This window comes from Parasteatoda tepidariorum, chromosome X1 (assembly GCF_043381705.1).
Source record: "Parasteatoda tepidariorum isolate YZ-2023 chromosome X1, CAS_Ptep_4.0, whole genome shotgun sequence".
In the NCBI taxonomy this organism is placed as follows: Eukaryota; Metazoa; Arthropoda; class Arachnida; order Araneae; family Theridiidae; genus Parasteatoda; species Parasteatoda tepidariorum.
In genome coordinates, this window is record NC_092214.1 from 80,152,736 (window position 1) to 80,166,973 (window position 14,238).

The window sequence follows — 14,238 nt, forward strand, 5'->3', positions numbered from 1 at the left end:
AGAATGCGTGAATGCGAATCCCAATGCCTTATTTTAAAATAACGTATAAATACGAAAATCAATGTTTGATATTATAAACCGCATGAGCAAATCAACACATTGAATTTTAAACTTGCGTGAATACGAATCGCTACATAGGTTTTTAAAAAGGCGTAAATACGAATCACAATATCGGATTTTAAATCTCGTAAATAAGAATCGCAACGTACAATATTCAAATTGAGTGAATAAGAATCGCAACACGCAAATATGAAAAGCTATATTAAAATCCTGTGAACATGAATCGAGATATTAGCAGATTCCAGGCTTGGGACCTCTAAAAGGCTTGTCAGAAGCAGCGTCATTTGAACTACGAAAATCGGATCTATCTGGAGGGCGGGTAAAAAGTTCGGAAAATCTGATCTGCCGCACGTAAAAGGGGAGAAAATAGCTAAAATAAGTAAAAATGAGAAAGGATTGGTAGCTATGTAGTTTGAATTTTCTGTTTCTCTTTGAAAATCGGTGAATTTTCTGAAAAAGCGGAATACTTATAAAAAATGTGAAATTTTCAGAAAATCTGAATTTTTGATAAAAAAGCTGAATGTTAGGAGATAAAAGTGAAAAAAGCGGAAATCCGCTAAAAAGCGGAAAAATCTCATCCCTGTAGATGGTTTAACTTCTAAACTTGTACATTTCTTAAAGCAGTTAATTTCTTTTATTACTTGAATTTTCTGGAAAAAGTGAAGAGCTTAAACTTAATAACTCTGATTTTAAAAGGAGATAAAACTTTTGCTGAAAATAGAAATAGTTCACGATATCTGTGCCGTAGAAATATTAAATATCTTTGTTTTTATTACTTATTTTTAAATTATTTTATTTTTTTGAAACTGAAAGCAAGTTACCACAACTAGGATAAAATCTAAAACTATCAACGATGATTTTTATCAGCACCCATCAAACCATCTGAAATTATCTAAGATTTTTTTGCTTAAATTACGTTTTCTTATTCGTATTTTATTGTAACCAGTATAGTTTTTCTCACTATTTATTCAAAACAGTTTTTATTAGCACATTTATTTTTTTCTTAATAACTAATTTACTATGCATGATAAATTTACAGATGAGTTATTTATTAATAAAACATTGAGCTGCCTTAAACAATTTTATACGATTTCCATACATATCCTATTTATCAATCATTATTCATAGAAATAACAATTTCAATTTGTCATTGTATTTGGACAAATAGTATCCATGAAAATCAGAAGAGAGCTGAAACATAAAAAGGAACAATTTATTCAAGTTATTAAGTTTAATAATTAATGAAAGACTTCCTGAAATTTTGAAAATGTTAGTTACTAATGCTTCTTTTGTGAAAACATTGTAGCTCTTTTGCAACCATTTGAAGGCCAAGGAAAGCATCAAAGGGGTTTTTCTTTAAAAGGTCTGAATGTGTGTAAAAATAAATATTCATACTCCAAACAGGAGTTTGACATTTATGAATTGTACAATAAGAAGGATACTCTTTATTATGAACTGCAGGGTGCCTGTAAGCTTTAGTCCCTCTGTTACTGCCCACTGATGAGAAATGCCTCATCTCTTTTGTAAGATCCATGAGAAAATCTTAGTTTCACTAGAAATATATTCCTTTAGGAGCCCTGAGTCTATGCCCCTTTTTATCCATTCTTTTTGCTGGCTTTTACACTAACATTAATGACAGGAATAAGCAGGGACAAAAACAAAAAAATTGCTTGCTTAAACATTTTGTTGCAACAGCTCATTCAATAATTTCTCTTGTTACAAAAATATGAAGGTTCCTTTTGTTGGGAAGGGGTTTCAAGGAGTCAAGAAAAGTTTAATGAATGCGAAAGAAAAGTTCACACATTCTAACTTTTCCAAGAAAAAAATATTGCAAATCAGCGAATTCCAAGTTATTCTGAGAATTTTAAATATATTATCTGTCATTGGATAGTTAATATATTATCCGCCAAAGCTCGTTAACTTATTTTTATTTTCTTTACTTACTAATTTGAACTTAAAAATCTTTCAAATGTCTCTTTTATTTCAATAAATAAAATAAAACACTATTAAATTTTGTTTATTAAATATAAAAGAATTTGGAACTAACATTTTCATATTCAGAGAGAGAAAGAATTAAATTTTAGGTTCAGTAGTTTAAAATTTTTTTTTAAACAATCGCCGTTTTGCTCTGTTTTCTGTTTCTTATTAAAGTATAGTATTGTTTTGTCCAAATTAGTATAGTAATTTCTTAATTATGACTAATACAGTACGGAACCGATTATCCGGAACGGTCGGGACGATCGGTATTCCGGATAACTGATTTTTCCGGTTTTCTGAATCGCTACAAAAAGCCGTTTTTTTTTATTGTTAAACCCAACTAAAAAATTGGAAATAATCTTAAAAATAAGAAAAAACGATGAAGTAATACACTAATGATTATTTCCAAAATGATGGTAAGGTAAACATCTTTAAAAAAAGAAAGAAAAATCGTAAAATCTTATGAGGAAAAAAAAAATTTCTTTTTAAAAATGACGAGAAAATTTATTGAATTTCGTTCCGGTTTTTGGGTTTTCTGATTTCCGGATAACGGGTTCTGTACTGTAATTTATTGTATTTTTGTTTCCGTTTTTGTTTGTTAGGATGTTGATTAACTGTGTAAAATTTAGGTTTCGCACGTAATTATTAATACGATAGCAGCCATTTTTCATGCTCTTTGAGTTGGTTGATGGAGAGGTAATTTAAGGGCTTTTTCCTTAGCTTCATTAGCAAAACACTCAAACGCATTGTACAGAATTTTACGTGCTTGTGATTTTAAAACTTTACCTTTTTTGAATTTAAAAGGCATTTCTCAAATTTCAAAAAAGTTAAAAGAGGAAAAATAAAATAAAAAATTTACAACTCAAATAAATTTGTTGAATTTTTTTTCTAAAACAGAAGCTTTTGAAAAAGAGAAAAGGTTAAAAAAAGGAATCGAATGCTCTAAATGATGTTTCAGGTGCGAATGCTCATTTCTCTTCACTCTAGGGCTAATACAATAGATCGAAGAAAGAAGTCTCCTTTTCTCCCACCGAAACCAGCCCTAAAGAGGGACCTCGCACCCCTACTTGAAATAATCATACCTCGTTACCATAGTCACCGCCACACCTCCAGACAAATGTCTATCAGAGTACCTATCCTAGACAAACAGTAAATGTTTGCTGCATTTACCCTTTTTCACAGTATTACTTCTTTCCCTAACACTCTAATAAAAAGGTTCCAGGAAATGCCTCTTTTACTAGCCAGCTGCATAGGAAAGAAGGGGGATGGGACTCAGTTGTGCTCTTTTGAAAACAAATCTCCCCCCTTTCCTGTATTCCAGAGGAGGAGTGTCATCCATGGTCTTGATAGATGTTTTCTCCCATTTATGGGTTCAATGCATAAATCACTAGAAACTAGAAAAGGAAAAAATGTGTCAAAAGATTTCTGTTTTTTTTTTNATTATCTTACTTTTTTTCTTCTTTTTCTTTAAGAGAGGGGAAGATGAAGAGACGTTTGTTTATTTTGATTGTTAAAAAGTGTCCAGGGAATCGACCCTTCTGGAAAAGGTATACACTGTATATGGTTTCTCAAAAATTAAAGATTCTCATAATTGAGAAAAATAAATTTTTCATGAAGGAAAAAATTGTGGCCTCTTTGTCAATTATTTCCTAACAGCAAAAAAATTAGTGTTAATAAATTTTGTCAATTATTTCTGAACGACAGTGTTTTGGTTTGTACAAAAAAAAAATTCAAGGTCAAGCTTAAGATTCAAGCCAAATTTATAATGTAGGTAGGAAATTGATTGTTAATAGGTTTTAGCTAAATAAAAAAAATTTTATTTTAAAAAATTTAATGAATGCATTTAAACTGTTTTTTTTATTTTTAATATTTTCGTTCCTTTCAACTTTTTAAATATATTATAAGTAGAGTCCAGATTTTGATAACAATTGCATTTTTTCTCTTTTGGGACATTTTTATTATTTTGCATTTTGAAGCATTTTTAAGTTTTAGGGGTGCTCTTTTTCCCCCATGCTCAGGAGTCAATATATTTTCCTTTTTATGTTATTTTAACATATAAAATTTATTTTAAATTTAAATGAATATAGAAACTGATTTCAACGCATTACAAATTTTGAAACAAATGAAAGTAATTTTAAAGATGAAAACATTCTTTTACATAAATAATATTTTTACTTAAATAATAGGGCAATTTTAAGGATATTTTTCGCAATTTTAAAGACAAATTTCGTAAATCTAAGAGCATTTATAGGAATTTTTTAGGTCATCATAATCTGGGCTCTAATTATTAGTTTAAATTATGTGTTACAAGATGAGAAAAAAGATTAAATATAAAAATTTTTAATTCAATTATTTTAAGTTTTGTTAGATTAGTAACTGTTATTGAAATTTGATTTGAAAAATTTAATTTCCTTGTTTGTTTTTTGTTTTATTTTAAATTTTCTAATTACGTAATATTTTTGGTATTTATCTTTTTCTGCTGTTTCTAAAATGAGTGAAATCTAAATAGTAAACAAAGTTAAAAATTTCGTGTAAAATTACTTGATTTTTGAAAATTCATTGTTCTTTATTATGGTCCTACATTTAGAAATATGACATAATATAGGAACATTTTAAAATTAAACTAATAAGTATTTATTTAAAAAGATTTTTAAATGTAGTATGATGATTACTATTTATTTCTCAACATTTTTCTGTCTTTCATTCAGTTCAGTATGTTTTAACGTTTAGCAAGTTAAATCAAAATTAGAACTTTTATATATAGCAATGACCTTCACACTTCAAAATTTAATCAGCAATATAATTTTATTATAGTTTCTCGAGGGCCACAGCCCGGAGGTAGCCAATACTTGGCGGCGAATATTCTATCACAGATCACGATAAGGAAATCTCCCCCTCCCCCATTTTAATATTTTATATACTAATAATAAAATTTTAAAATACCTTTATCATCATTCATCCTTGAACAAGAAGAATGTGCGATATTCTCAATGTGTTCATTGAATTTCAAACAATTTTCACCTTCAACTTTGTTGATTTTAGATGAAATATTTTTGAAGTATGATCTACGCAGATATGGAGCTTCCTTCAGAATGAAACTTACAGTTTTGTATACTATACAGCACATGAATACAAAATCAGAAATGAGTTCTCTTTCATGAAACAAAAATCTTTCTTTCTCGAAACAAGTCACTTTTAATATGTCACTAATTATTTTGAATTTCATTACAATACTACTCTAAAAGCATAGTGTCACAGACATAGAAACCTTAGAGAACTAGACAAGAAAACTTAGAGAAAATTGAAGAACAAAATTTTGAAAAAACTTTATTTACTGTTTCCCGGGCTGCTTCCGGCTATTCTTTTTTCATCTCAATTTCTCTCTCACTTTCGATTATTGGGGGCCGAGCGGTATCGCCGGTCCAAACGCTCTGTTAAGCGTGGAGTAGCGGGTTCGAATCCCGCCGTAACCCTGGATGTATTCTTTGTGATGTCTTTCTCTGAATTGTTCTATCTGTCCTTCTACTTGACAATGACTTATAAGCCTATATTGAGCACACAAGTCAGCAAATGTATGTAATTTCAATAAAAGAAAAATAAAAAAAAAATCGATTATTGGGTAACTAGTTTTTAACCATAGTTTCTACTACAGAATGGCAACAGGGAGATGATAACGTTGGATAAATGTGATTTTTGTAGATTTTCGCCTAAAGAAATGAAGGTCTGTTTTATATGGTGGCAACGATTAAAAGGTTACAATATATATTCTCGTGGCGACATTATTTGATGTTTTTGTCGCCAGTCAGTGCTTTTTCTGCCCTGTTATGTGCTTTGCTGGCGCCATTGTGTAGTGTAGCAGTTTTAAGGCGGGTTAACACGATCAAAGTACTTTGATCAAAGTAGGCGCGCGCAATCAAAGTAAGTCATAAAAGTAAATAAAACAAAAATGGGAAGCGCGAAATTTTAGGGAAAAGGGAAAATGCGAAGGGGAAAAAAAGTCACGCACTGTTGTTGAGAGTATGATATATCAAATGAATAATCTCGGCCTCTGCGTTTTTAAAATTCATTCGAATTTTAAAATTATTTAATGAAGTTTAAAAAATAAAATCATATTTTATTAGACATTGATATAGGCAGTTTAACCAACCCTGTGATTATATTAATGAAAAGAGGAAAATTATTGTTTTTGAAATTAAATAAATATATTGGCGATCGAAATGGGCTGCAGGTGGCGTAGAGCAGAACTCTTTTCCTATGGCAACACTTCACATGCTTTCCCCATTAGCGTGTGGAAAGTCATAGACGAAGGAAGTACGTTAGTTTCTCTCTTGATTTTCATATAGATTAAAATCTTTTAACTTGAGAAACTATATGGCACTGAAAACTGCATTAAACATAGTTCTAAAGAAAAGTATCACGGAAATTTTAGAAAATATTTTTATTAAGTAAAAAGGAAAAATATTAAGAAAGGGGAAAATATCGTAGTACATTCCTATATAACTGAAAAGAGGAGGAGAGGGAAGGGAGAAGGACTAAAGGCATGAAACCGGTCTCTCCCCAGATGGCGTATTCGAGTGTTGCGATCGCGAATAGAAAGTTCCCTGTATTTGTAATTGTCTCTCACTTTGATGTGACGTAATTTACTTTGATGAATGTTCAACTTTAATTTCTACTTTGATTCAAACAGCGATAATTGTGCCAATTGTGGGTATCGGTAATTGATTGTTATCTATGACGTATTTTCCAAAGAGGATTCTAAAAAGGATAAGGGTCAATTTCAAAGATGCGTTAAATAGAATTTTTCCAGTTTCGTGGGATGAGAAAGCTCGATCCTAACTTCACGTTCGCGGTTACAATCAAGTTAATCACAGAAAAAATTCAAAATAATTATTTCTCAAGCCCATTCTCACTGTATGCAAAATAGCAGGTGAATTTGGAGGGTCACATAAAGCGAAATTTTGAATATTGTGCTAGCGATCTCTGAGGAACCAGTTCCATTACATTCTGTACAATACTTGTGCTAGTAGTCCCGCTGTGGACTGATCGTAAAGACACAGTTTACAGTAGAATACCTCAATCAAGCATCACTGGCTGCGGTCATCAAACGGGTGGACTGACCACTTTGAGCAGCCTGCGTAGGGACCCAGGGCGAGCGGTATTGGTCCTCGTTAAACTGTTCTACTGTGAAGTGCTCGACTTCGCGAGCAGATCGTCGGGCTACTAAAGCAGGGGAGCCATCCCCTCTGCGGAGGATCAAAATTTCGATGGTATGTCTAGGGATCATCCTCAGGAATGTTTCCCAGACCGTCGCTAGTAGCCCATTGTGCAGCTGTTGTGCGACGCAAATAAAGCACCCAAGGGCTGGTAGCTTTCCATATTTCTTTCTTATTTAGTTTTTGATGCGGGTTTCACACTTTGAATGCAAAGGGCACAGGAGTCGAAATATCTTCTGTTGGTATTAGCATATGTATTTTTCCAACTGTATGTCTTTTAAAAGAATATCTTTTTTTAACGAATTCTTTCTCCAATAAATGGTTTACCTTGGTGGCTATTATAATTTTATTCAAAATTTTAAAAAATACCGTCCTTATTCGCATAAGAGTAATGTTCTTTCTCTTTACTTTGAAATATGTCTTAAATAAAATGACAAATACACATTTTTAAATCACTATGTATGCAAAAATTAGAATATCAAAACCAGTTGCTTTTGAAGCACTGAAGGAGTTTCCATTAATCTCCTTATACCTTTACTGGTTTAATTATTCAAATTAATTGGGTTAAAATAGTTTTCAATATTTAAAAAATCGTTTTTACTTAAAAAACATTTTAAAAAGTCGGAAAACAGAAATATATATTATATTTTTTCATTGTTTTAGTTTTCCGGCTTTTAAATTTATTCTTTTTAATAAAAATGCTTTGTTTTTACGTATAAATTTTTTTTTCATTTTATATTTTTCCTCTGTATTTTTGATGCATTTTAGTAATTCTATGTACTTGCAACTTTTGTGTAGCAAATAAAGCTATTATTTTTTCTTAATTTTCTTTGTTATTCTCGTAATCTTTTTTGTTTTTATTGTTTTATATATATACCACTTGTTACCATCATCATTAAAGAATGTTAATTTACTCAAACAAGTTTCTCGATTTATATTCCTTATGCAAGCTATTATTTTGTAATAATTATTATCAAACTCATTATAAAAAAGCTTATGCTATATCATGCTCTTTTAAAGCCAAATTTTTATTTCTTTTAAAAAATAAACTATACATAAATAAACGTTAATTTTTCATCATTCTTCTCTGACATCCCTCGCCATATATCAAAAGTAAAACCTGGTCCTACTGGTAATCCATTGGACTTGTTGATTTTAAATTATGAATTGAAATAGTTAAAACAAAAAGACTGTTTCAATAAATGTAAATAAACTTGGATTTCAGTGATATTTGCTGAGAAACTTTAGCAACTTGAGAAAACTTTGATACTCAATAACTTTAGGCATTTGCTATTTGATTCCTATATCGTTTATTATTGTTATATACAGAGTAACTTTTACATCAAGAAAAGTATTGATTTCTATAAATTTTGCATGCTGAAGCCTTTTACATCTAATACAGAAAAATATAATATTTATAAAATTTATTATACAACTCCACTGAAATTCAATTTTATTTTTTTGCAACATACAAGCAATAGTGCTCAGTTTAAGAAATTTTATTGGTAAAAACATCATTGGATTACAAATCATTTGAAATGGGAAAGAACAATATATTAAATTGAATGAAATAATTTTTATAGTAAATTAAACATATTAGTTTAAGGAAATAATTTTAATGGAATACACTGAAACTATGAATGAAGAAATTTATAAGCTCTCACCCATAAACTATTTTGACTAATTTCTAGTACTTAAAAAGAAGAGAATAAGAACAAAAAGATTGAAGAAAACTGTCACAAAGATTTATAAATATTTTATGTAACATGCATATACATTATGCAGTATCAACATTAAAATTTTACAATATAAAACAATTAGAAGAAGTTTAAATTTAAAGAAAGAGTCTTGAACTGTTTAATAATAAAAATATAATTTGAATTTTAATCTACAAAGAATATATAATAGCAAATTTCCTCAGATTTAATGTTTAGAAAATATATTTAAAAACTTTTGTATAACAGTTTTGAATAGGCCATAGTAAAATGTTATTAACCCAATAAAAGATCCAGTACAAGAATTTTTTTTTTTTTTAAAAATTGCTACCACAATAACCCCCAAAAGTTTTTAGAACAAAAATAAGTAATACATAATTAAGATTATAAAAGTCCTGATAAGATTAAGATTAATTAAGGTAATTAAGTAAATTAAGATAAAAAGTTATAAATGATTATGAAAGCTCCCTAAGGTCAAAACATTTTTCTCTGAACACTTTCACTACTGCTCTTTCTACTTCTGTTTATGGTTTTTAGAAAATGAAAGCTTGTAATTATTTCCGGCTGTGATATAATACAGGCTATTTTAAATGCAGAAGAGGAGATGAAGAATAAATTCTGTCAACCTGTAAGAGATAAAAAATACATTATTCAAAAAAAAAAAAAAAAAAAAAAAAAACAAATAAATAAAAGGTTCATAAATCTTTTCTTTACAATTGATTTAATTTTTTTATACTGCTACATTACATTATTATCATTCGATTTTTTTGTGTCTTCTACGAAATTAGTGATTAACATTTGCTACGCCATCAACTTTTCCTAATACAATCAACTAATAATATCAAATTTTTTCCGAATACAATTTCGACTACTCCCTCTTAAAATTTTCACAAAAGTCTAACACAACTTCAAACATAAAAAAATTCTGAATTTTTTAATATATTTCAGTAAAATTGTTTAAAAGTAATAGTAGTAGTGTTTCAAAATGGTCTACACCACACAAAATTAAACTGTCTTTATTGAATATTCATTTAGAAAAAATAATAAATAAACTTAAACTATACTCACAATACACAAAGTTACTCCTTTACTAAATTTGAAAAGAAATAACTTCCTACTACTCAACAATAAACTGCCTATTAATGAGCATTTGAATTGTGCTGACTGTTACTTCCAATTTGTATATTTTTGAGGAGAATGAAGTATTTGTATATGTTGAACAATCAAGTAACAAAATTAGTATCAACTCTTCATTAATATTAAAACAATATTTATAAAATGCATAGATTAAAAGCTTCAATTTACTTTGACAAAACTTGAATTTGATGAGCACAATGAGACATAGGCTATATATGTGGTATTTCATGAGGATTGCTCTTAATATGTCTTTTCAAATACCTTATCAAAAAATTAGTATTTAAGGAAGGAAAAAATAAACACAGAAAAATGACAAATCACTTTTCTGGAAGAAAAAAGAAATATACAACAAGACACATTTGACTGTTTAAAAAACACATCTTCAAGTTTCAACACCCAATTAAACCTGTTTTGATGTTAATTACATTTACATTTTTTAACTGTAAATAGTCAGATTTCAATAGTGCATATGTTTTCCCCATACTTTTATACTAATTGTAACATACACTCTTTTTGTTTTCCTTTTTGATAAGGATTATAAGAATACATATCAAAAGTGGTATTTAGAGAACACACTGTATATTATAAATTAAGTATTGTATCTATGTTTGTAAAACTAGCACATTTTAATCAAATTATTTAAGATTTTGCATATCGTATGTTTCCAGAAAGAGGAAAAGAAATTTTTTTTTGCTCTTTTTTAGAGCAAATAATGTAACTTTGAACAAAAAAAAAAATTACTATTCTATTACATAAGTTAATAGAAATAAAAGCAAGTCCATGGGATTTCAATTTAATAACTGAATCATAGCATAAAGCATCACAAACAGTCCAAAATGAGGTTGACTAAAGAAATTTTAAACATTTTTATTCAACAACAAAACTTTCTATAGTTCATCAAGATAACTCATGAAATTAATTTTTAATTATTATACATGGAAATAAGATATTCTCTGTATGAAACAATTTTAGTATCAAGTAAGCTAGAGTGTATGTGGTCAAATAAGACATTTGGCGAAAAAGATAAAGTCAAACAAACAAGACATTTTAAAACTCTCAAGCAAATTTGTATAAAGATCAAACCAATGTAAAAAGATCTTAATATTAAGCTAGAGATGCACAAAAATTTAAAATAACTGAATTTCAATATAGAATTAACAACTAATCTAATTCCTAAATGAGACATATGGATCTCCATGTTTTTTAAATTCCACATTTGTCATGACACAAAATTTTCTCTATAAGCAATTTTTTCTTTAATTAAATATAGACAGAAAGTAACCAAAAAAAACAATTACTTATATAAAATTTTGACAGAAAATAATCAGTATTAATATCTACACAGTAATAAAAGTTAAGCAATCAATTAAACTATAAAATGATAGAGCTGAAAAAATTTTCAACTAAATATTTTATAAACTTTAATAAAAATTATTAATGCACCAACAGATCGGGAATAAATGAACTATTAGGCATGGAATACATATTTTGTGTTTATTTCTGATTATTCAGTTCAGAAATACTTCTAATAATCTATTAACTANATATCAATATGTTTTAAATTAGTCTAAGTATTTAAAATAATAACCATAAAATCATTTTAAAAGCACATATAGTTGATTATAAACGTTGAAATTCTCACTTACCCGATAATATAGAGAAGTTTTCAAATCCTTTTAGTACGTCCAGATTTCTTGAAAGAAGGGTTCAAAATAAACATATTCCCTGTAAACAAAAACAACTTCTTCCAAAACGTCACATTTCCCTAAAAATATTTCCCTATTGGTGAATGCGCGCGCTTACTTTGATCAAAGTACTTTGATCGTGTCAACCCACCTTTAAACAAAAGCATTTGTATAAGAGGAAGCCATTTTCTGGATTTGGTTGCGAGGGATTTCATATTTTATCCTCATGAAAGTTTGAATTATAGGTAATTCTTATTAATTAAGAATTTATAATATTAGTATATAAAAATATAGTAGTATATAAAAAAATTACGTGGAATTTGAAAAAGATTAAGACTTTTATTAAATATCTGTAAATACAACGCTTTAGAATTTAAATTATATAGTTTGTTTCTCTTTATATGTAAAATTTATGTATTTAAAGAAAATCGTCATAAAAAAAATTTCATTCATCAAAGTTTTTCTTTGCTTTCTTAGAAATCCTTTGTTTGATCTGTCAAAAATGTGTGAAGCAGTTTAATAATGAAATTTCATTTAGTTAAATTACATGATTTTATGTTTATTTTAGTGACATAATACAAATGTATCTTTATTTTCTAGGAAATATATTTTTATGTAAAGCTTAATACAGAATTTTCTTAAAAATAGTGAAGAAATCTTTGATCATGTTTAAAATTTTTTTTTCTCAATTTCATTGTAAACTTATCTAAAAAAAATCTAAACACAAATCTGAGAGAAATGGAACAAATTTAGCTAATATTTATCATTTTCATTCACAATTACTGCATTCATCATTATTCTTTTAGGTGGTCTTAACTATTGAATAAATTATGAGCATGCATACTTTCAAAACATTTTTTGATTCTGTATGCATCACATTTATGTGCAAAACAATTTGTACTCAGTAATTTGTTTTATTTAAAATACATAATAAAATTACTATAATAGATTGGAAGATAATTCAGATTAGCAAATTATCTTAAATTTAAGTTATCTCTATTTAGATTCTAATTTGAAATTGAATTTTTTTCATTTAATTGACTTTTCAAAATACTTGTATTTTTTATATCTATATATGTATTTTTTTCATTCTGAATACCCTAAGATTTTTGACAGTTAATGTTTAAGTCTAAATGGACAATGTAAAGCAAACCTTTCATATTTCCTCTGTCTCTTCATAAAATACTCTATTATTCTTTTTACTAGGTGATTCCCTGGTGAAGTATTTAGCTAATTACTTAAATGTTGAATGAAAATGAGATATCGATGTTGTTTGCACAACCTGAAATCAATGTGGACAAATTAAGTGGGCTGTTGTGAAGGGGTGATTATGATTTTGTCTTAATTCATGTTGGTAAGTTGAAATGTAATTTATTTACATATTCAATGATTATGTATCTAAACTGTTTGTTGGCATTGTTTGTATCTTGTGTAACTATTCTAATTCCGATACTGATTTTTTTTTAAAAAATATTACTTATGGTTGGGCTAAAATAATAATTTACTTGCTTATCTTAAAAATAAAGGCACTAATGATGTGCAATTGGGTACAATGGTAACTTTAAAAAACTGGCTTTTGTGCCTAATGAAATTTGTGGGGCTATTGGGGAAATTTCATATGGTGATCTGTGGAAGAATAATGCAACTTCTGGGCAGCCAGCCACCAGGAAGTAAAAAAAGAACTCACAGAAAGGGACGAACTCGAAAGGCATAACTCGTAACCACCCCCGGGCAACTATCTACATGTGTTTTTTTTTATTATATAAATTTGCAAGTTTAAAATCTATTTATCACCTTGGAGATTGTAGTTGGCGTGACAGATCACAATACGGAAATATTCCCTGTTGTTGTTCTTGAACTAAGAATTATGAAATTTCTCTTGCTGAAAGATCAGAGTAGGTACCAACATTTTGTTAATTTTGAAAACGTCACTATAAAGCGATTCAATGAAGTAATGAAAACTTTATAAATTTTACTAGGGCTAATGTTCTGTGAATCAGCTTTATCTGTAGATGAATGTATTGGTTAAGATCACATTCATTTAAACTGCCAGAGCCATATTCAACTGGCAAACATCTTTGAAGAATGCATAGCAAAGTTGCTAAAAAGGATGTGTATTTATACACAGTTTTATATACTAATTTTATGAAAATATCGTAAGCTTGTCGACATTTAGCCAGATCACCAGAACTCAGCCCATACAGACTAAGTGCTCTGATGCAGTGAAGAAAGATATTCAGAATGTATTCAGTAGATAGTGTTTTTTTCTAATCTATCCTAGCTACTTTAGACAATGCAGAAAAATCTTTAGACGCAATAGAATATTTTGTGACTGGTTCTCTCTCAATGATTCTGGTTCTGCCTTTGAAGGACAGACGGAAGATTTAGAACATTGTCCCTGAATTATAAATACTCTTACACATTAAACGCCTTTGGTAGAAGGAATATACC

At 28.6% G+C, this 14,238-nt stretch overlaps 1 protein-coding gene and 1 long non-coding RNA gene across 7 annotated transcripts in view; both read right to left on the minus strand.

The window, feature by feature from the left end:
• The window catches only part of LOC107442720 (A-kinase anchor protein 7), a 66,519-nt gene extending 60,980 nt beyond the window's left edge, over window positions 1–5,539 (minus strand). For 4 of the 6 annotated variants that reach the window (XR_011638218.1, XM_071187613.1, XM_043048029.2 and 1 more), the window contains exon 1: window positions 4,981–5,436. Coding sequence is in view for 4 of the 6 variants with exons in the window: in XM_071187613.1 (XP_071043714.1) it covers window positions 4,981–5,263 (283 nt within the window). In the remaining 2 variants the exon portion in view is untranslated. Of the gene's footprint in view, window positions 1–4,980 lie in introns of all 6 variants that reach the window. The other 2 variants (XR_011638217.1, XM_043048031.2) reach the window with 2 other exon arrangements.
• A 3,197-nt stretch (window positions 5,540–8,736) lies between these two features.
• On the minus strand, window positions 8,737–11,958 carry LOC122270491 (uncharacterized). The gene is made up of 2 exons (XR_006225828.2): window positions 11,749–11,958; window positions 8,737–9,591 (listed from the first exon to the last, which is right to left on the minus strand). It is a non-coding gene; the product is annotated as an uncharacterized lncRNA (long non-coding RNA).
• Between the last annotated feature and the right edge of the window lie 2,280 nt (window positions 11,959–14,238).